This window comes from Fringilla coelebs, assembly GCF_963513975.1.
Source record: "Fringilla coelebs genome assembly, chromosome: 17".
Lineage (NCBI taxonomy): Eukaryota > Metazoa > Chordata > Aves > Passeriformes > Fringillidae > Fringilla > Fringilla coelebs.
In genome coordinates, this window is record NC_140043.1 from 13,720,394 (window position 1) to 13,742,746 (window position 22,353).

The 22,353-nt window shown below is 51.3% G+C and overlaps 1 protein-coding gene across 13 annotated transcripts in view; it reads right to left on the minus strand.

Annotated features, from left to right (window-relative positions):
- Positions 1-14,360: 14,360 nt before the first annotated feature.
- The window catches only part of NCOR2 (nuclear receptor corepressor 2), a 226,858-nt gene continuing 218,865 nt past the window's right edge, over positions 14,361-22,353 (minus strand). For 9 of the 13 annotated variants that reach the window (XM_084217050.1, XM_084217057.1, XM_084217056.1 and 6 more), the window contains exons 43-47: positions 22,026-22,171; positions 20,664-20,717; positions 18,518-18,745; positions 16,803-16,982; positions 14,361-16,681 (exon numbers count right to left, since the gene is read on the minus strand). In XM_084217050.1, coding sequence (XP_084073176.1) covers positions 16,506-16,681; positions 16,803-16,982; positions 18,518-18,745; positions 20,664-20,717; positions 22,026-22,171 — 784 coding nt within the window. In that variant the 3' untranslated portion in view covers positions 14,361-16,505. The remainder of the gene's footprint in view (positions 16,682-16,802; positions 16,983-18,517; positions 18,746-20,663; positions 20,718-22,025; positions 22,172-22,353) is intronic. The other 4 variants (XM_084217049.1, XM_084217058.1, XM_084217048.1 and 1 more) reach the window with 4 other exon arrangements.

The following is a 22,353-nucleotide window of genomic DNA, read 5'->3' on the forward strand; positions in this document are numbered from 1 at the left end:
TTCCATTTTGTTCCCTACTTGCTGTGAGTCTGATGGAGTTATTTCAGAACACAGCTGAGCAGCCAAGTCAGAAAGCCTATTAACAATGTCAACAAGATGTAGCTGATTGCCCAGAACAGTTGACGCACAAACCCAGAGAGATTTAAAAAAAAAAAAAGTCTGAGAAACTTGAAAAAATAATAAAATTAGTGACTTATAAAGATACTTTTTCCATCAGTTTCAAAAAGCAGTTGGTAAATGTGACCAGAACTGTGACCTTTATGAAACAGAGTTCTCTTGTTTAAAATGTAGCACAGTTTTTCCACCAGAGGTAAATATAAAGTCTTTAAATACAAACTTCAATCCTGACAGCTGGAGCATCATTAGTGCTGAAAGATGTGTGTTACGGCAGTGCTGAACTCTCCCTGTCTACTGGGAGTTAGGACTTGGTAGGAAGAACCCCTCAAAGGATTTCCAAGGCTTCCACCTACTGTTGAATTCTTTACAGCAGCACAAACAAGGACTATATTTGTTAGTGGTCAGATTCTGCTGTCACTGTCTGTCAGCATCAAAGCCTGGAAAAGCAGCATCTGCCTCCAAAGGGATTATTATGCCTGAAGCAACCCCTCTCCCCAGGGCTCCAGCAAACAGGAGAGCTGGCTTAGGCAGCAGGGAGTTGGTGCCTGGATGAACACGGTCCCAGTGCAGTGAGGTTGGTGATGCACTTACTTGCTGGTTCATCTTCAGGTCTGTCCTGTTGGCCACGTGCTGCTGAGTGAGCCTTGGGAGCAGGGGAAATACCCCTCTGCCTTCCTGGGGACACGTGGAGGGCTCAGTGCCTGCATCCCCAAGAGCCTGTGCCAAGGTGCAGGCTCCGAGGCTGACAGCAGTGTAATCCAGGTCCAAAAGCAAGGCCATACTCACACCCAGGAGATCCCTGCAGGATGACAGAGTGGACTGATGGAGGCAGGCTGACCTCAGAGCTGAGGGGATGCCAGACTCTCCCTATTCTGACCACACATCAGGCTTTGCTCCTTTGAGCCCCTGGATTATTCCCCTGCTTCGAGCACAAAGCTGCTGTTCTTGAACATGGTGGTCTTTGAGCAGGACAGTTTTTCCTCAGAGAAATCCCCTTCATCATGACTGGCTGCAGGTTTCTGCCCACTCTGTCCACTGTTAGTTCTGTTTCCTGAGTATCAGCTGCAACAGTAAAACAGAATTCAAGGCAAGCCAAAAAACCTAGTCTGCAAATACAAATCCAGCAGAGAGACTGAACCTCAACCTGGACTTTCACCACACAGGGAGAGGGGCTGCTGAGGCAAAGTCTCACAGGTGGATGTGACCCCTGGGAGGGTGCAGTGGAGGGCTGCATCCTTGACACTGGAGGGTCCCACGCACCCAGCCCAGGCCTCTTGGAAGCTTCATGCTTTGTTTTCTCTGCAAATACACTAGAAGTGACCTAACATGCTCCTGCTCCTTTGAGTTTAAGCAGATTTTCTGGTTTTGCCATGTTAGGAAAAAAAAAAATAGAAAGCAGCTTGGGTTTCTGGGCTGCTGAACACATTCTGAGCTGTGTAGCCATGGTGGCTATGGTGGGACTATCACCCTGGACCACATCCAAGCTGGGACATTGCCAAGTGCCTGAGATCTGGAGAAATTTTTGAAAAATCCCTTCTTATATGGTATCTGCCATGGGCCCATCACAAGCTACTTTTCTTCTCAGCAAAAGCTGGTGTTGGAAAGGGACTTTGTTTTTCCTGAGGTCAAGGAAACCACAGAGGGTCAAGTCTTCACCTTTGCCTGGGCACACATCCCAGCCTGCCTGCCCACTCTGTCCCTGCTACTCCCATCCCTGTGGCTGGGTTAGGCAGTGGTAGAAAAGCCAAAGTTCATCTTACTCATGACTGGGAAAAGTGATGACTTTTTTGTTTTGCTTAAACACCAGAAACTGAATTGTGTTTTTGTGTTGCCAGTGAAGAATCACTCTGGGCAGCCAAGAAGTGCCTTGTGCCATACCTGCAGTGTGTTTGTACATCTGAAAGGAACAATTAGTCCCACTAGGGAGGTGCTTTTCTTTTAAATGGAGTGTTGTTAATCTCAGCCAACAGATGTTTGTTCCTGTATATTTTCTCAAAGATACAAGTGATAAATTTAGACCATGGAAATGTGAGTTTCCTTGAACAGCTGGGACTGTGGCTACACTATTTCTCCGGAGGATCCTGATGTGCATGTTGCCCACAGCTCTGCAAGCCTGGTGGGTAAAGTCAGACACTGCCTTTATCTTTTTTGACGAGGGGAAGATGGCTTTTTTTCAATATGGAAAGTCCCTGTCTCAGAGGTGGGGGGGGGTCTCTCTCCCATTCATCCCTATGATTATTTTGCCCTGGAATACAACAGTGTGCTCCTGTCTGTCCTGCCTGCATTGCTGTCGTTGCATTTGGGGCCAGAAAGATGAAACCCTAACCAAATATTGAACTTTTAGAAGCTGTGGAATATGTTGCACAAACTGCAGAGAACAACTTTGACCAAAAGTTTACTGCTTGTCTTTATTGTTTGCATTCTTCTTTTTTTTTTGTTCCTTCCTAAGCCCAGCTCTACTTTCCTCAATGTGAAATACAGACAGATCTGCACCCTGGGTGCACACTTTCTGGGACTGTTGAAATGGTGTTTGGGTGTTGATAGCAGTGTTTGAGTGAGCTGCTGGTCAGAGAAGTGAATGCTATTTACTATTTATGATGAGTGCGTCTTAAAAAAAAATGGAAAAGGTCACCAGAGGGCTAATGAGCAAAAAAGACTTTGTAGAGCAAACTGAAGACTAAAGACTTAGTGAGTCTGACATAGAGGTGAATGGTTCTGTGTGTGAACACTGTGATCTAGGATATTTAGCCATTGTGGTTTTAACCTGCCTCTTTTCCTGTAGGAAAAGGCATCTTTGCCTTTTTTAGAGCTGAAAGAATCCATCCTCCTCACAGTCACTCAGTCCTGCTGAAGCCTGTGAGCATCAGCATTCCCCAGGCTCACGAGGTGCTTTCTGTGTGCATCAATCAAACAGGCACAGAGCTGTGCCTCTGTGAGATGGGGGAATGCTTTAGAGGGGATGATGGATCTTCTTGTGGGATATTCAGATTTTTATTGCCAGATAAAGTCTGCTCCCTGAGGATCACCTGATCACTCACAAATTGATCTGCTCTAAACATCTCCCCTAAAGCTCTATAAACCAGTGGATTTTATAAGTCTTGGGAGGCACTAATTCTTTTTCAGATACTGTAATGGCCATCAGAATGAGCAAAGTATCCTATCATGTGAATTGTGACCTGAGGATGGGATTGAAAGGTGTCTGAAGGTTAGAGAAGGAAGAAGAGAACTTATAAGTGGTGGAAATGCATAAGGATGTGTCATATTTTTATTTTTGTAAGTCTGATTCTCTAAGTGCTTGTAAAGTACTTTACTGTTGTATATGTGGTGATGCAGTAGCTCACAATATCCTTTTATTTTTGTATATTCCTTCCTCCACCATAATCCCTTTCTGTTCGACTCATAGAGAGTAATTTAAGAAGACAAAATTTATATATCGTAATAAAATGCTCAAACCCTCATGCTGATGTATACAGAGTTTCCTTCATCTTCCATATCCCTTGGTGCCTAATGCCCTTTTTCTGGTGTGTCCAGAAATCCCTTTCTGTGGTTTTCAGCCCAGCTGCTGTGGATGGGTGGCTGTGGCACAGTCAGTCCGTGCTGTGATGTGCAAACCCTGCTCTGTGTGCCCAGGGAAAGCTGAAAAGCTGAGGAGGAACTCTCAGAGGCAGTTTTACCTTTCAGGATTTCCCTGGTTGTCAGTTTGACCGTTTCTTTGCTCTAAATTTTCCTCTTCAGCTTCATCTTGTTCTACCCAGCTATGAAGCCTTGGTGTTGGATTAGACAATTCCTCTCCCAGTTTTTCCATGGCCTTCAAGGGCAGGAAGAACCCACACAATGCTTATTTCATATCCAGGTATCCACATTCTAGTGCACTATTGGGATCTCTCCTGTGTCCTGGCTTCCCAGATCCCAGTGGTGGATGAGCTGCCCTGGAGCTGAAACCCTGCCTGGCCATGAAGTGCATTTTAAAGCCATGGCTGTAAATGCCTCAGCCTCACCAGCCAGCCCTTAGTAGAACACTCCTTTGTCTTCCAAGGCCCAAGATGTCTGCAGGGAGAATCTGACACTAATCCTTATGGAAAAATCATTGGATTTATAGGGATGAAGTCAATAGGCTTGGATGAAAAGGGCTGTAAAACTCTAAGGAATGGAAAGGAGAAGCAAAGCCCTGTTATGCAAGAAGCTTGCTTCAGCTGCAGCCTAAGTGCCCGTGTCCTCATCCCAAGCCTTTTGACAGAAATTATGGCTGAACTGCTCCTAGGATGAAGGATGGGAGACAAGCTCATGGCTGAGAACCTGAGGAAACACAACAACTTGGAGAAGGCAGGGGTTGTGCAGGCCGGGTGAGCTCACTGGCTGACACCCAAATGCCAGATGAAGGACATGTGCATCCACTCCTGCTATTTAAATAAAACCATAAAATGTGAATGCTGTCCAATGAAGATTCCTGAGGTGGCAGCTAAATCCTCAGCAGCAAAAGCAGTATTAGATGCAGGATATGTGTTTTGGCAAGTGTGCTCAGATGAGCTAACCCCTAAGCTAGTGGCTTTTACTGTGCTAGTTGGATGTTGTAAATTTAAGCAGATGATGCTTGGTATTAGTTTTGCTCCTGGGATATTTCAGAGAGTAATTGCACATATCTCTGAGGGATTACAAGGTGCTGAAGTTATAATGGATGGACTTTGAATTTAAACTAGATGCCTTTAGGAACAGAAGGAAAGGTTTAGGCTGGTTTTACAGACAGCAAGAATGCTGAATATAAAATGCCAAAAGCCTCACCTAAAAGAATTTGCTGATTATGGGCAGCTACAAATTAAATAATAATAAAACTCCACATGGCTGAGATCCCTATTCCACTCAACAAAGCAGAGCTGTAAGGAAACAATAGATGCCTTCATCAAATTTCATTCCACAGCTATTTACAGTTAACAAACAATGGAAAGATTTGCTAGAGAAAGACCCTTACCTGATCCTGGAGCAGTAAAAACGTCTCCCTGCTGCCAAACCATCAGTCCAAATACCATGTGCAAGACTTTAGGCTGGGTCTTTCCTCTCCATCAGCAGATGGCAATGTCACAGCCTGGACCTGCAGGAGTGTCTTTGGAAGTTCTAAACAATGCCAAGCAGCTGGAGGTTATATTGTCCTCAAAAATGTCAGAATCTCTTGCAATGTGAAGGAGTCACCAGAAACAGGCCTGGAGTGATGGTCACCTGTAGGAACTGTGTCCTCTGGCACGGGACACTGAACTGTCAATCCAGCTCTGTGGGGAGGCTGGAATGGAAGACTGTCAGAGCAGATACATCTCCTCCCCTGAGCTGACCCTGTGGCTTCACAACTATCTCCCCCAGAAACCATTCCAGGATGACTGAATCCACCTGGGATGCTTCAGATGCAGCTCTGCAACTTCCTCATGTGGCAGGTTCAGTGCCCCAGGGGGCACCTTGCCCTCAGCAGTTGAGCCCCCAGGGTGGATGCATGGGGCCTCTGGATGCTTGGCATGGTAGCAGGATGATGACTCCCAGTGCTGGCACTGCCAGCTGCCCTCAGCAGTGTCTGCCCAGCCATGGGATGTGGATCCAGTTCTGGTTTCCATCCCTTTGCTTGCGGGAGCAATTCCCACTGCAGAAGGCAGCCCCTGCAAATACTCCACAGCCTGGCAGGAACGTGGCTTGGCCACCACACTGCCCAGCCCCAGCTCTGTTTCCAAATCCCCTGGTGTGGTGACACTGCAGAGGAGCAAGGACCTGCCCCGGGGCCGTGCATCTTCTGCCAAAGCACTGAGTCTCCTTCTCCTGGCAACAAGCCCAGCCACAGCAGGGAAATTAATGCAGGAATGGCTTGTTCTCAAGTAGGATAAAGGGTCCTGGAATTGCTTTTTTGGGGTGTAAGGAGGGAGTTTTATGGGCTCTATTTTCTGCTTCTAATGATATTTGATCTAAACAGTTCCACGCCTTGGAGTCCACGGCAGATGGGAGTTCACATCTACGAGGATGAAAATGCTCATCCTGCCAAGCCTTTGATTCTCATCGTATCCTTCCTACCCTACAAACAGGCGGACAGCACATTTCTAGCATAAAAATATCCTCCTCTTCAGCTAACCACCTCCAGATTCCCTTCCTGAGCCTGTTCTGAGCCTGGTGATTAGACATTTCTATATACATAAACATTCAGATCATCTCCCCAAGGTTCTTCCTGTCTCACAAGCAAATCCTGAGACCAGCAGCTATTTGCAGCTCCTTGAAATACAAATGGGGTCCTTCCAAGTTGACTGCTGTGGTTGGGGCTCTCCATGCCCCTCTCCCCAGGGCTCCTGGCTGCACCCTCCTATCCCAGGACACTGAAATGCCCATCACTCCTTCTCTGGAGACCAGACTGCTCCAAACACCCTGTGTGTGGCTGCTGTTGATGGTCAAAGGACTGGGAAAGGGTCAAGCCAAGGGACTATGTAGACTGGGAAGCATTTTGGACTGGGATGCCATCATGGGAGTGCCTGGGCATAGGCACACTTGCAGAGGGAGGTTGCAGACCCATGCCAAAACCCACACAAAGCAGTGGAGGAATGAACAACAGACGCACACACGCGTGCAAACTGCTTTCTCTTTGATGGAGGATTGTGGAAACATTACCTTCCCCTGGGGCTTTGCAGTGGAATAACCTGATTATTCATGACCCAGCCAGAATCATCAATCCCTCATTTATCATTTTCAACATAAATAATAAGGGCAAGAGAGGAACACACCAGCAATAAACTAGTTATAGATGTAGTGTTGAAATCTGCCCATATCCTTTAAATATGCCCCCACTTACTGATAACAAACAGGGATCCAGCCGACTCCTCTGCTGATTCCTGAGCGTTGGATTACAAAGGACACAAGCCAGCGCTCAGCTTTGTGTGAGTGAAAGTCCATTTGGCGCTCGCGTGGGCGGCCAGCTAGGAAATGGCAGCAAATTTTAAAAAACCCACATTTGTCTTGCTGACAAATGCCTCCAGGAAATAAAAGCCTTTGTATTCTTCTTTGACCTCTTCCACTCGCAGATGGGTTTTGCTGTGCTTCCGACAGTGATTCTTTTTTAGCGCCTGCACTTCCAGGATATTTATTTTATCTGCTGACGAGCACGGCTCGGAGAGGCCACGATGCACATCATATTATGGGATTGTTGTGGCTGAGTAGGATGGCCTTGGACGGGCAGAGCTGGGGCTTTAACTTCGAGTCCAGTTGCGACTGAGGCATTTTGGGATGGCAGTGTCTCTTGGAGCACCCTTGGCTGGTTGAGCACCAGCTTTACCCTGAGATACACTGACCCAGAGGAGAGAGCACCCAGAGCCACGCAGGCCCCTCAGTGCCTGGGAGAGGAGTTGAGCATCCTTCCAGCTCTAGTGCGAGCCTGTTTTCCAAGTGGACTAAGGTGGAGTGGAGCAGGGAACGGAGGAGCAGCCTTTGAGGCTCAGGGTGCTTTGCTAAGCAGAGCTCTGCTCTGAACTCTGCAGACTCTCCTTTCCGAGTCCCCTGGGACTTTTTCTGGCAGCACCAGCCCCGTGTGTGAGCCCAGCCATGGCTGAGGCACTCTGGTAATGAGCCACGTGTTCCCAAGGCCCCCAGGCTTGGCAGGGACCCTCTGGAGCCCGGCCCTGCCAACAGGCAGACCTGCTCAGCGCTTTTGGGGAAGGTTTCCCTTGCCCTCCCCCTGCCACTCACTGCACTCCTCCAAGGGTCTCTCCTCTATGTGCACTCCAAAAGAAGTGGGGAGGGAAATCGCTGTGTGTTTAAACACTGCCTAATGGTGAAAAAGAACATCTGGAGAACAGCCTTGCCCTTCACAGAGTCCTCCACCTCCACATCTCCCAGCAGGGAACAGATCCAGAAGGAATCCATCAGCTCAGCACTGGGACCAGCTCACCCTGTGTGTGCCATTGGCTTGGGGACAGCAGCCACTGACCAGGGGGCAGCAGGTACCCAGGAGCCAGGAGAAGTGGGTGGCTGGCCAAAGCCACACTCACTGCTGGGAGATTTTAGAAAGTAAGGGAAGGAAGCTCAGCAAGGGGTGACTCCTCGCCCATGCCTGTGCCTCCCATGCTGGCCCATCTCCCCCATTCCCCCAGGAAACAAACCTGCTTCATTCGAGCCTGTTTCCACAGAGGCTCTTCCAGCCAACATTAACACACTCTGCTTTACTTCCCAGCATGGCCTGGGGCAGAAAGCAACATCTGAACCTAATAAAAAGGCTGCCCTCCCCCTCAAAGAGACCCAAGAGCAATCTCTCTTTATATTGGGTTTCCAACCTCTGCTGTTTGGTTTCTCCTTCACCAGTGAATGGAGGAGGCAGCTCCAGCTCAGGGGCTCTGGCTGGCCTGAAGGGAAGCAGGATGTTCTGGCAGCCCATGGAGACTGGTAGCTTAAAAGTGAGTCCAGTGGGGTGGAGTTAGATGGGTTTCAGTGCTAAGGAGCCAGTTGTGACTTTTCACTGGGGTAAAAGGACTTGTTCTTCCCTTGAACAGAATGGTGCTCTTTTTCAGTTCCAAAAACATGAAAGCTGGAGATGGCTCTAAGCCAAGGCCCAGGATTAACATCCCCATGGGGGAAAGCTCTGCTTTGGTCCAACTGGAATGCAGATCCAGACCTGGCACCCATCTTGAGGCACACACTGACCAGGTTCCTCGTGTCTGACCTCTGGCAGCTGCTTTGCTTTCTGGAAAGGGCTCAGGATGGAACAGCAGCAGAAAATGCTCCTCCTGCCTTGGGCAGAGCTGGATCAGGATTTTACAGCTGAAGTCTGGACTTTTGCAAACAAACACCTGAGTCAGAGGACTCCAAACCTCTTCAGAATCCCTGTCTCACTGGAGCTGATTTGGGGCCCATCAGGCCACACCTGCTTCCAGCTGCGCAGGGGAGTTGGAGGAACATGTTGAATTAGGATGGAATGTCTTCAACAGCAGCCTCCTGGATGGTGCTGCTCAGTTATTTGCTCTTCATGAAGCCTTCCCTTCCTCTTGTGCCATTGGAGGCAGGAGAGGAACCCCCAGAAGCTCCTGGCACTGCCCCTGTCCCATGGGCACAGCATTTTCCACAAATGCTGACCTGCAGCCTTATGGAACAACTGCCTGTAGGTGAGACCTCAGAACAGCCTCCCCAGGGCTCCTGCTGGCTCCATGAGTTTCCTCAGCATCTGCTCAGGAGCACTGAGGGCTGCCATGGCAATTAATAATGACTAATCTGGATGCACCATCATTAGCATGGCCAGTGTGGCCAGCATCTCCTCTGCCCTGACTTACCTCAGCAAATACTGCAACAGTCTTCTCCAAGCTGAACATGCATTTAGTCATCAAAGAGATTGCAAATGACTAATAAATATGAAAAGAAGTTGGGGAGCAGCAAAAATTTCTGGACCAAGATCAGTCTGTACTGACAACTGCTGCTTTTCCTAAGCAAAAGTACCCTGCAGAGTTTAAAACAGCATCCGACTTCAAAGCAGACAGCTCTCCAGATGGAGCTTACCACCCCTGCAACACCCTGTGCTTCGTCAGGTTCCATGCATTTGCAGAGGGACAGTGGGATTATTTCCAAACAGGGAAACACAGCAGCCTCTTGGAGCCCAGGGAGTGGGAGCAGTGTGTGACTGAGGCACTCCCCACCACGCTGAAGCTGACCTCTGGGCTGGCCTCCCAAGCACCACGGGCAGCCCTTTGTGCCTGCTCTCCTTTGACAAGGGCCAGCGAGAGGAAAGCCTCACCTGTCAGCTGTGTCTGCAGCTGAGATGAACACGGCCCCTCCTCGGTGGGATCTGGACACCCTCCTGTACTGGGAAGCAGGAGCCAGAAAGTGCTGTGCTTGCAGCACAAGGATTTCACCTTTCAACTCTGTTTCCGCAGATTCCCAGTTCAGGGCACGCAGGCAGATGCTGTGAATTTCACAGGGGTGGCTTTGGTCACCCTGGTGCCACCAAGGGAAGTCACCTGCAGCCAGCAGAGTCTGGCAATGTGCCATACACGGGGGCTGCCCAGGCTTCACCTCCCCAGGCCCCCCTGCATCCCTGCTAGGGGATCTCTCCACAGCTGGGGAACTGTGTGTCCATGGTTTTCATTTCAGGGGTATTTCTGCAAAGCTGGCTGGTTGGTTTGTTGGTTTATTTGCTGGTGCTGCAGGCTCCCAGCTCCTCTGAGCACTTGCCCTTCAGTAACGCCAACACCAACCTCGGATCACTCCAGATACAACTGCTCCAACCTCCTGTCTGTGGCCAGTGATTTATTACCACTCCACTGCCTGGAGTCCTGACAAATCCTTTTTGGTAATTGCAGGAGGCCAAAAAATGAGAGGATAAATAAACCTGACAATTAATTCAGCTGTTACTCACACATGCACACAGTGACACTCATTCCCAAGTCTCTTATGAACCCAATTCTCCCCAGATGGCACAGAAGCTCAGCCAGCCTGGACACCTCTGCCTCTGCCCAACACCCTTCAGGGTCCCAGTGCTGATAAGAGCCAGGCATCCCACCAAAAGCTGCTCTATTTTCCTTCCAAGTTACTGGCCAGCCTACCCTGTCTCAACTCCTGCCAAGATCAGCTCCTTAGCCCTCTGCATCATTATCACAGAGCATATATAATTTCATGGCAAATCACAAGAACTGATGTATGGCTATTTGGATTGCAGTTGTCAGGAGAGTATAAAATGCTTCCTGCTGTACAGAGCCCAGGAACAGCCTCTGGCCAAAGGCTCAGCTGGGGAGCCCCTGCTCTGCTGAGGCAGTGTGTGAGGGCTGTGGGCCACCATCGTGGGAGGACACGGGGCTGGGTGCTGCCAGCACAGAGGTCTGGTATTCTGGTGTGATTTTTACCCTTTTAAAAAACAAACCCAGCTGCATCCCACTCCCCCTCATCACCCACAGGGTACCTGTGGGACAGTACTGGTGCCCAGTGCAGTGTCCTGGGGTGCACAACGACGACAGTCTCCACCTCGTGCCCTTTTCAGCCTGCTCTTGTCACTCAGCCTGGCCTCGTTAAAAAAAAAACAAAACCAAACCACAAACATCTTCTTGTTTTAATTCTTTCCAAAAGAAAAAAAAGTCTCTAATCCTGGCTAAAGACCGATTCATCACCAGAAGGTCAAAATGCTCCTGCACCTTCTCAAAGGGCAAAGGTATCAGGGGCATCTTTTATCTTCCCTTTCTCCTCAAAAACTTCTGTCTGCCACTTAAAATACAAGTGAGTGTGGATTGCTGGCAGATTTTATTGCTAGTTTTCAAAGCCATCTGCTTTTGTCCCATTTCATTTTCATCTCTTTATGTAAGAGCTTTGCAAGTAGACCTAAAGTTTTCCATCATTAAATTCTAAGTGTTGGCCTTGAATTGAGAGTTTTCCCACCTTCTCTTTCTTCAGCATCAGTGTGAATTATTGACCAGGGAGATGGCTGTCAGCCCTTGTCAGCATTTAAACCCTGATGTGAGAGGTTGAACAGCCCAGCTCCTGTTTGTACTGGTTATTAACTTACTCTAATTGCCTTCAGAGTGGCAAAAGCCTTTCCATGAAGGTTTTTCAACAAAATCTCTGGTCTCAAGAGATCTTCAGGCTGATTTTTAAGAGCCAGCAGTATCTGCCTGGTGCATTGCCATGGCAGCTGGTTGCTGGAGGAGCACATGGAGACAGAAGGAGGCAGATTTGGTCAGTGTGGGTACATACCTGGGGGGATTTCAGAGGGTGTCTCAGCAATCCAGATGAGCCAGGGTGAATCTCAGCAGCATGGAGAAAGAAACCTTTTGGGTATCCTTTGGGCAGACAAAGCAGTGCTGGTAGAAGGCAGGGATACACCCTGGCTGAAATGCTCGTTGCTGTGCTCAGGAAAACATAATTTGTGTAAAATCCATTTCTGAGCCCCAGGAAAGGCAGCAGAAGGCCCTCAAACCACCCAACAGCCATTCAATGGACTAAATTCCACACAGTCATCAATTAGTCCTCATGCACAGCCATCCCCCTCACTCAGTGACCCCCACCCATCACTCCATCCCTCAATCACACCCTCAACAGTGGGAAGTGCTCCCCAGCCATGGCATCACTGTGTGAGGGGGACCTGGGCACGCCCAGCTGAAGTGAATCACCCTTCATGGGACAGGTGTTGGAGGTAAAGCAGTTTAGACCCACAGATCCCAGGGCTTCTCAGTTAGGTTTCACTTCTTAACTAGGTAGTCACTCCTTAGCCTCCCCCAAAATTTTCTACAGCCCTGGGTGAATGAGACAGGGGTCTAAGGGTGCTCACTGTGCCCTCATACATGGAAAAACATTGCTGCCATCACCCCGGGGTCCCCTCAGCCCATCTTACCTCAGACACCCCATCAGTGCCAGCACAGGGGTCCCTTCACCCTCCCACCCCTCACACACACCCGCAGCAGGAGCCGCTTTCTGCTGCCAAAGAACTTTGGGGTTGGCTTGGTTTGTTTGCTCGTTTATTACGGAACCAGCACGGCAGAGCTCGCTCGCTGTAACAGTGAACAAACCCCACCTTCAGCAGAACCACCCCCTCCCCTCTGGAGCAAGCTGTGGGATTATTTACACCTGGTGGTCTCTGCACAAGTCCCTCCACAGCAGTTGTGCACAGGCTGGGTACACACACACAGAGATTTTCCCCCTCCCAATACAGTTCAAGAGACAAATTGTCCAGTGATTTGTTTGCGTTTGTACAAGTTACAAAGTTGGTAAAAGTTAAGTTTAAACTCGGGGTTTTGGGATAGTTTAAATGTGAGTTTCTCCTGGATTGCAGAACCGCAGCTAACAGCAGGAGGTGGTGCTGTCAGACCCTGCTGTGAGATTTTGGGGTGCTTGGGGATGCCCTGGTGGGGAGAAGGAGGGCCAGAGGAGGGAAACACCACAACCTACAGGAGCAGCAGCTCCTCCTTTCCCAAAACCACACTCCCCTGGGTCCACATCTGAGCAGGTAAAGTGGGGCCATCCCTCTGCAGCCTCCAGGTCCAGGGGGGAGCCTTACCAAGCTGCTCTGGGCCTCCTGCCCACCCACTGCCAGCTCACTGATGTGACACTGATGAATTAACCTGCAGCAGGAGGATGCTCTGTTCCTGCACCAGAGCATGGGGGCTCAGAGCTCCCCAGTGGGAGCTGCTGCTGCTCTAGTGCCCTCCTTAGAGTCCCTCCATCCCTGTTCCTGCTGCTGCCAGCAGCAGGCAGCTCCAGGAGGGGCTGGGTGGGGATGGGGAGACACTGTAAGACAGAGTGCCAAAACCAAGCAGTGCTGTGGCCAAGTGTGGGGCTGAGCTCTCAGCAAGGGGGGCTCCCCAAGAGTAGGATCCCACTGGAGCAAAACCCACCTGTCCTGGCCTCAGCTGGTCTCCTGCATCCCTGGGCTGCTCCCCCAGCCTAGGGCAGGCGGGGTGGGGGTACGTGGCACAGCCAGGGCCTGAGCTCCTGCACAGAGTTGGGAACATCAACCGTGTTGTCATGTTCCCCCACTCAGGAATAATGCCAAAGGATCCCACTGAGCAGGGGGTGAGGCTGCTGGAGCCCTGCAGCATCTCGGTGTCACCAGTGCCACCCCAGCCCATTCACATCCTCCCAGCCCAGGGCACTGTCCCCTCCTGCACACACTGCCCTGCCCAGCAGGCGGGTGACATCTGCCCAGCCATCCCTCCGGCAGCACTGAGCCACAAACCCCCGAAGGGCTGAGACACCCTCACCAATACCTTGGAACTCCTCTGCCATGCTCGTGGCACAGCCCCAGGTATTGCTGTGCCCTGGGCTCCTGGCCAGCCCCAGCCTCTCACCTTGCACACACAGAAAACAGTGGGAGTGAGAGGAGAAGAGAAACACGGCTGGCACTGGAGGGTGGGACAGGCTCTCCTCTCCCTCCCACAGCTCCGGGAGCTGCCCATGCTGCTGGTGAATGCTGCCCACGGCTAACAGGGAGTGCAGCCCAACCCTGCCCAGCTGCGGTGGAGACAAGGCAGCTCTGCAGCTCCTGGCTGGAGCCCGTGGCCCTTCCTGATGTCCCCACACCCGGCTGCAGGGCTGGCACGGGGTGTCCACGTGCTGAGAGACACGAATGCCACCCCAGCACCCCTGGCCTGCTGCACTACCTAGCACAGGTGAGAGCCCCAAGGGCTCCAGTGCCCTCCTCTCGCCCCTCTGGCCACGGCTCAGCCCTCGCTGGGTCACCGGCAGGGTCTGTGGTGCCGCTCTGCCAGCTCTGCAGCCACCATCCGCTCACAGCGCCTTCCTGGACATCTGGAGACACCAAGCAGCACACAGTATTGCTACTGTGCCAAGTGGGAACTTTATTCTTTGTTGTGGTTGGGGTTTTTTCCGCTATTTTTTCCGAATCAGCTAAGGAGGCGGCTTTGAAGATGGTTCAGATTTGGATAATTCTTTTTTTCCCAGCAGAATCTGCAACATTTTAATAGCGTTTTGCCCAGACATCAGCTCTGTGAGTTTGTACAGCTCAGAGCCACAGAGACACCAGCAGCAATAACCTGGGAACGCAAAAACTTTCCACATCGTTTGTGCATTGTCTCGGATTTTTTTCTTAAAAAAAAAAAAAAGCACAACAGAAAAGACACAAACATTGATGAACATTTAAAAACCTGTACATTGTAAAAAAACAAAACAAAAAATAAAACCCAACAGGAAAAAAAAAACAAACAAAACAAACCCCAAACAAACAACAAACACCATCATTCTCTTGCTTTGAAATCAGAATCAACCTGGGAACGTTGCAGGGGGAAAAGAAAGATCCGTGGGGAAGGTGAGGGTGCCTGAGCCCGCGGGGCTGCTGGAGGCTGCGGGGCTGGGCCGGGCTGGGGCTCCTCTAGCGTATAGAATGCAAAGCATTTAATACATTTTATTTTTTTTTTTTCTTTTTTTGCCATTTGTTTTCCCCCCAGAGCGAGAAAGCAGAAGTGAATGAAAAAAAGTCTAATATTTTTGTTCTTTAACCATGTAACTGCAGATATGAGCCAACATCATGGAATGAAAAAAATAATGTAAAGTAGAGCATTCGTGTGTATCACAAAAATACAATAAAAACTTTTTTTAACTTTTTTTCCTTTTTTTTTTTTTTTAAAGTTTCCTGTGAACTCCCTGCCACGCTGGCCTCCTGCCCACTCTGCCCCTGCCCTGGCCAGCTTGGAGGGCTCTGGAGAATCAACGTCTACAACCAGCAAAGGTGTGTGTAACGGGGGGCCCTGCAACCATGGCAAGATTTTTGTTTGGTTTTTTTTTTTGAACTAAGTACATACATTCTCCTGACTCCCAGATAACTTTGATAACTTTGATGGATCACTGTTACCTTCTTTTTTTTTTTTTTTAAACCCTTCCATACAATGGACAAATGCATCAAAGCCTCCATGTAAGAACAGAACCTCTTTTACAGCATGTAATACTGTTTGTTTAAGTCCTTCCTTGCGTAAAATATTGACATAATTCACTGAAGGTATCAAAAATATACCCTGTAGACCAATACAATTTACAATTGCCTTTTCTCACCATTCAGAAAACAATGCACTTAAAGCAACCGAGCCCCTCGGTGGGCAGCGCGTGAGCCAGCCCGGGACATCCCTGCCCGCTCCGAGTGACCCGGGATTGCTTCCATCGAAGGGACCAGGATTTTTTGTGGGTTTTTTTTTTAAGAAACAGCTCTTCACTCCCTCCCCTGCCCGCTCCTCCCAGCCATGTCCGAAGCGTGTCGTCGCGGGGCTGATACGTCTTGTGACACGGGAATGCCGGGCACCCAGCCCTCGGATCAGCAGGGAACTGACCCGGGTGCTCCGTCCTGTTTCACTTCTCAACTGTTTTTTGTTGTTGTTTTTTTTTTTTTTTTTTTTAAATCTTTTCTTTAACCCGCTCAAGGTTTTGCAATTCTGAGGCACATCCCCATGGCCGGGTCCGGGGGAGCATCCCACCGCCCGCTGCCAGCTCCGCAGAACATCCCGGACGGGGCCGGCAGAGCGTCCGAGCGGCCCCGGGACGGACACACGGCCGCTCACGGTCCCTCTGGAGCACGGGGGTCACCGCCCAGCACGGCTGCCAAGATCGAAGATGGGTTCCTTGGGTTTTGTCTCGTTAAGGCTTTTTTCTTTTCTTTATCAGACCGAAGAGGATGCAGAAATTTCCAGATGTTGAGAAAGAAAAAAAATAACCCAAACAAAATTTTAAAGAAAAAAACAAAACAAACCAAAACCGTCATCCCCACCAATTTGGCTGGTTGGGAGGGAAGGGATTAAAAAAAAAAAAAAAAAAAAAAAAAGGAAAAGGGAAAAGTGAAACAGCTTTGCTCCTGCATCTTCGCTCGTGAGAGCCGGCGGGGCCGGGGTGGTGGGCGCTCGCCCCGGGTGTCCCGCTCGCTCCCCGTGCCCCAGGTTTGGTCGCCGTCTCCCTGCCCCTGGCTCCTCTCATTCACTGTCCGAAAGGGTTTCGTACTGGGAGCAGAGCAGGGGCTTGGGCTCCTCGTCCCAGGCGTGGTGCTGGCTGCCGGGGGTGCCCTGTGGCAGCGGGGCGCTGGGCGCTGCCGTCACCACCCCGCTGGGGAGCCGCATGGTCAGCGGGTTGTAGGGGAACGGCGTCGAACCTGCGCGGAGGAGGGAGCAGAGTCAGCACTGGGGGTGGCCGTGTCCCCGCTCCCTGCAGCCTCCCCAGAGCCCTGCCAGAGTGGCACGGCCACTCTGGGGACCCATCCCCTCCTGCCCTACCTGCGGACGACGGCCTGTCCTCCCAGACCCGGTTGGTGAGGGGAGTCCTGCGGTTGCAGTCGCCCTCCGAGTGCACCGAGGACACCGAGGGTGGCCGCTCGCCCGAGGACAGACCCGGCGCCGGAGACTTGGCCTTGCGGCTGTTGGGTCTGGCAGCGATCTTTGGCTTCCCCCCTCCTCCTGCAAAGAGAGGCACCCGCTGTCACCCGGCTCGGCGTGACAGGACTCAGGGGGTGGGGAAGGGGCGCGGGTTCCCAGCGCTTCCCTTTCAGGAGCTTTGCAAAAATGGCTCGTGGCGGGAGGAAAGCCCACCCGGGCCGACGGCAGCACGGCGCTTTGCGGGTTGATGCCACCAACTGTCCCGTGGAGGGAGGAGAGGCTGTGTGGCTTTGGCCGTTTCCCTGCAGGATCTGCTCCAGAGCTGGCTTCATGGCTCAGCCCACAAACGTGGCTCATGAATGGAGCTCCGTGTGCTGCCCCACACACACAGAACCCCCCGGAGCTGCGGGGTGCCCTGAGCACACTCCCCGTTCTTATGGTCTGCATGGCCAGGATGGCCTTTCATCCCTCCTTAGAGCAGAATCCCTGGGGACGTTTAGCCACTTTTCAAAAGGTTTGAAGCCATAAGGGGCTCTGTGGGGCAGGTGAGGTCAGCTCCTTTGGGGGAGCTCCCCAAGGGGGAGGGATGGATGGGCTCTGTATCCCACCCTGCCATCCACCAGGCATGGGGAGGCACAGCTGGAAGAAGCTGCTAGTTTCATGCAGGAGCCAGAAAAGCTTTTCTGCAAAAAAGCTTTAGAGTGCCTGGTGTTAGCTGACCCAGAGAGGCGTGAGCTGACCTGGAGGAAGGTGCATCTGTGCACCCAGGATCTACTCCTGAGCCAGGGGCTCTGTGCCTGGATTCCTGAGGGTGATCCCTGGCAGCGGTGTCATGCTCTGTGCAGGGCACTGGCATGAGGCACTCTGCCCTTGTGTGTGGGGGACAAATGCTTTCCCCATCCATCCCTGGTCCCTCTCCTCCCTCCCCTTCTTAAATGGGGATTTGTGCAGCCACCCTCTCATCTCTGCTCAAGTCTCCCCAAAGCTGTGCAAGCCCCACCAGGGCTCAGGGGGCAGCTCACCCCCAGCTCTTCTCTCTTATCCTACCCTAGGCATCACTTTTAGCTCCCTTACAATCTTGCTCCAGGCATTCCCAGATCCCATATCCCCATCCCAGATTGGATTACGCCTTCGCACCCCCAGAGACTGGAGTGAGGAGGAAAATGGCACCCTGCCCTGTGTCCTTCACACCAGCCCTTCTCAGCACCTTCCCCTCTTTTGGCAGCAGTGATCCCACTTGGGGTTTACAGACAGTTGGGGCTGGCTATTTAAGTTTATGCCTTTGATTTTTTGGGTGGGGGGGTTTCCACCCCCATAAACTTCTCCATTGTGTAAAAAAAAATATAGGAAAAGGAGATATTAAAAACCAACAAATAGGGAAAGGAGCAAGTCAGTGGTTTAGAGAAAGCAACAGCACCTTTGGAGACTATTAAATTAACATCAAACAGGATTAATCAGCAGATCCACAAAGCTCAAAGCTGGGGGAGGGAGGGGAGAGAAGAAAACCAAACTGAACAAAAATGGGGAGGGGAGGAATAAATCCCCCTGTAAATGGGGAGATAAAAGGGCTGAGAATTAATAACACAGAGAGAGTGAAGGTGGAGAGGGCTGCAGACCTGGCAAGGAGCGCACGTCCTCGTTTCGTCCATCAGCAGGAGTTATGGGCATAGCAGCGGGCAGGCTTGCACTGGCATTCAGAGAGTTAAAAGCATTGGCACTGAGAGGTGAGCGCTCTTCCCACTGCTCGTCATATTTACCCATTAGGGCTTTCCTAATTATTGCCTCCAACCCCATGTTGGTACTGGAATTCTCTTGGACCGACTGGCTCCTACAACTGATTAGCCCTGGGAGATACGGGAGAGGGAGGAGAGAGGGGTCGGGAGATGGGGGGGAGCCAAATGAGAAGAAAGATGGGGGGGACGGGAAAAGGGGGAGAAAGGAGACAAGGGAGAAGGGAAGAAACAAACAGTCAGCACATTCTCGCAAAGCAACAAACTTTGTCATCTTGTTCTTTAAAGCACTGCGATGCACCCGTCCTCCTCCTCCTCCCGCTCCATCCCGCCCCGGGGCTCGGCGGGGGCTGGCGGTGGGACGGATGGGACTCACTCTGGGATCTGGGCTTTGGGAAGGTTCCCCGGGGCCAGGGGCAGAGGACAAGGGTTTGTCACTGAGCTCCAGGGAGCATCCCCAAGGAGCAGGGGCTGTGCTCCCAACCCAGCCAGGCTCGGCATGGGGGCAGGAAGAAAATCATTTGGATGTGGGGTCCCTATGCACGCATAGCAAAAATCAGTGTGCCAGGAATTTGGAGGCCGGGGCGGTTTCCCATAAAGGAAATCAGGGTAGGAAGAAGGAGTACCCAGAAAAACACTTGATGAGAAAGATGTGTCTGGATTTGGCCCTGGGGTGACAGGATGCAGGCAGCACCCAGAGCTGCCAAGGCGGGTCGGGCTGCATGGGGAGAGGGGAGCGTCCTGCTGTCCCTCCTCGAGCTCCCTGCAAGCCCCCTGCCCCCGCCCCCCTCTCTCCCCAGGCCGGGCTCCCTCGGGGACCAGCGGGACAGGATGCAGAGGCGAGGTGTCCGCGTGGGGTGAGTCTCAAGCCATGCAGTTATAGAGCAGCACCGCACAGGGACCAGAGGCTCAGCCGCGCCACCGGCATTCCCGGGGTGGCACTTACAGGGAACAAGCAAGGGCAAAATACAGACACGAAACTGCCAGGCCCCCCAGCTGAGCCCATCCTGGGGTATTTGTTCTGGGATCCCTGCCCCTCTGCTTGCAAAGGGACAGATTCCAGGTTCCTGTAAACCTGGTCTGAACATTTGTCTTGCTGTAAGAACAGGCAGAGTCTTTGCTGGTCCCCTCTAGCCTAAACTGACCCTCAAATCTTGTCTGCCAGGAGCCCTCAGGTCCTACCTGGCTGCACCTGCTCACCCCAGCAGCTGATGCCAGCTCACTTCTTCTCTCAAACTGGTAAGCAGCTCTATACTACTGGCCCTCCTACAGCACCAAACCCCTGCCCACAGCACCTCCTGCCCTTGGCTGTGGGAAACCTGCTGTTCTCCTACTTAAAACTAACAACCTGAAGGCATTCCTGCTGTAGGAGAGCATTAATTCTTAATCAATTAAGTAGCAATTAGTATTCCTCAGTGGGGATTCACTCCCTTTGTGAGTCCCCCCAGACATGTTGCAGGTGGCAACAGGGTGACAGCTTGCCACTGTCATTCCCCCTGGGCTGGTCCTGGACCTGAGCACTCCTCCAACTCCCAGGAGACACCTCCTCCTGCCCCAGCACCCCTCATCTCCCTTTTGGTCCTCAGCATCGCCACTTTGCCCAGCACAGAGTGCTGCTCTTGCCCCAGTTTACTTTTGTAACTGGCTCCTGCATCCTGGCCAGCCCAAAGTGACAGACCCCACTGCCCTCCCATCCACCCACAAGGTCCCACCAAGAGCAGGGTGCTCTCTCCAGGTGGCAGGTCCACCTTGCTAAGATGGTTTAGCCCTCTGATGGCATCAGATGGCCAACCCTTGCTTGACCTTTAACCTCTCCTCAAACTCTGCCAGGCTTTCCAAGGAATTACGCTGCCCTTTCTCCAACCCAACAGCAGGGAGTTATGGTGTGTCCTGAGGCTTCTGCCTCCCAGCAACTGTTATGCTTGGTTTTAAGGGAAAACAGAACAAAGGAGATGCTTAAATCTACTGAGCCTCCTGCTCTCCATAGCTGTAAGCCCTGTGGGAAACAAGGTACAGGTATGTGGGGAGTTACCTGCTCCAGTAATCGCTGGCATGTTGAAAATCTCTGTCCCAGGCTGCCCCACATCTGGAGAAAAACAAAGAAGCTCTTCAGCATGGAGAGCAGCACGTGCAGGTTAGTGGCTGGGAGGACCTGCCATGGCAGCCACGACAAGACTCCCGTCTCTCTGTCACAGCACTCTGGACAGCAGCCCAAGCAGCCCAGCTCCCCCAGGCACAGGTGGGACTGTGGGTGCTGGCTGGGACCAGGACTGACTCCTAGTGCTTTTGGGAGACCCACAGTGGGCACCCTCACCAGGTGGGAAAGGGCAAAACAGCAGAGCCCTGAAAGCCAGGGCAATGTCTTTGTGCTCAGTGCTGGCCTCCTTCCCTTCCTGCCTCCTGCCCTCGGGATTACAAGCTCCATGGAGCCAAACCCTCTCTCCTGCCCATGGGATTTTCAAAGGCTCAATGCCCCCTATCCATGGAGCAGGTCTGGGCAGCGGAGAGGGCAAGGAACAGGAAAAGAAATGTTAAATCAATATTTTCCTTCTTAGCTGAGCTGTTTGACTTGGATATTGCTTTCCTTAGAATAACAGAAATTCTCATCAAATAAGAGGCGTATCCAATTTCTATATATTTTTCCTTGATAAGGGAAAGTGTGGAAGGTCAGGGGGTTCAGCCACATGTCCCCAAAGGGGCATAACAATACTGTTGGCTCATGGTAACATCATCCAGGAGACGAGACAGCTCGGTCCCTCTTATCCGATGCAGCTGTTGTAAGATGGATTCAAATTGAATTAGTATTGACTGGATAATGCTGGGCTAAATTAAATTATGATCCTATCTACTCTATTAGCGGTTAATGAACGAACGGGCTGAATTTCTAATCTGAGCCAGCCTGGTTAGTTTTACCGAGCTGCACCAATATTGATGGAGGGCTTAAAGTAAGGTTGGGGGGAGATGCATCTCAAGGAGGAAGGATTCAGCTTGGCTGGCCAGTCATTAAAATATCAATTGCTCTTAAGTGTCCTCCATGCTCAGCTCATTATTTCCTTCCTACTGAGGTTATCTGGTGTGGGTGGGATTGACAGCCTCAGAGCACAGAGACAGAGCTGGGAAGTCTCCCACTGCCTCCCCAGATACACACACCCACTGCTGGCACCAGAACAGAGCATTCTAGGAAACATTTGGACCTTGTAGTTCATAGAATCACAGAACATTCTGAGTTGGAAGGGACCCACAAGGACCATTCAGTGTGACTCTTCAGTGCAGACAGAGCTGTCTGGGAGCTCCCAGCCTTTAACACAGCAGCACCATTCCCAAATCTCCTGTGCTTCATGTGTCCTCGAGGCTTTTCCTCCCCTGGTGCCCTGCGTTCCCCACAGGTTCTTACTGTACTCCGTCTCGTTTTTGTTGGTTGTGCTGAGCTTCTTGATGATCTCCTGCTTCTTGGACTTCACCATGGCAGAGTTGCTTTCAGTCAGCTTGCTGAAGAAAGCTGGACGCTGAGTGTTGTTTCCTGGGGACTTGGACCCCATCCTGCAGAGCAAAAGACCATTGGAAACCTCTGCAATGTCCACTGCACAAAGTCCTTCCTCAAGAGCCTCTTCCCCCAGTGTGACCCTCAGGATCAGGCTGGGAGCTCCTGGGATACTCTGCATCTCCAACCTCTCTCCCTGTCCCAACGATAAATGCACCCAAGTGGTTTTGAACAGCCGTGA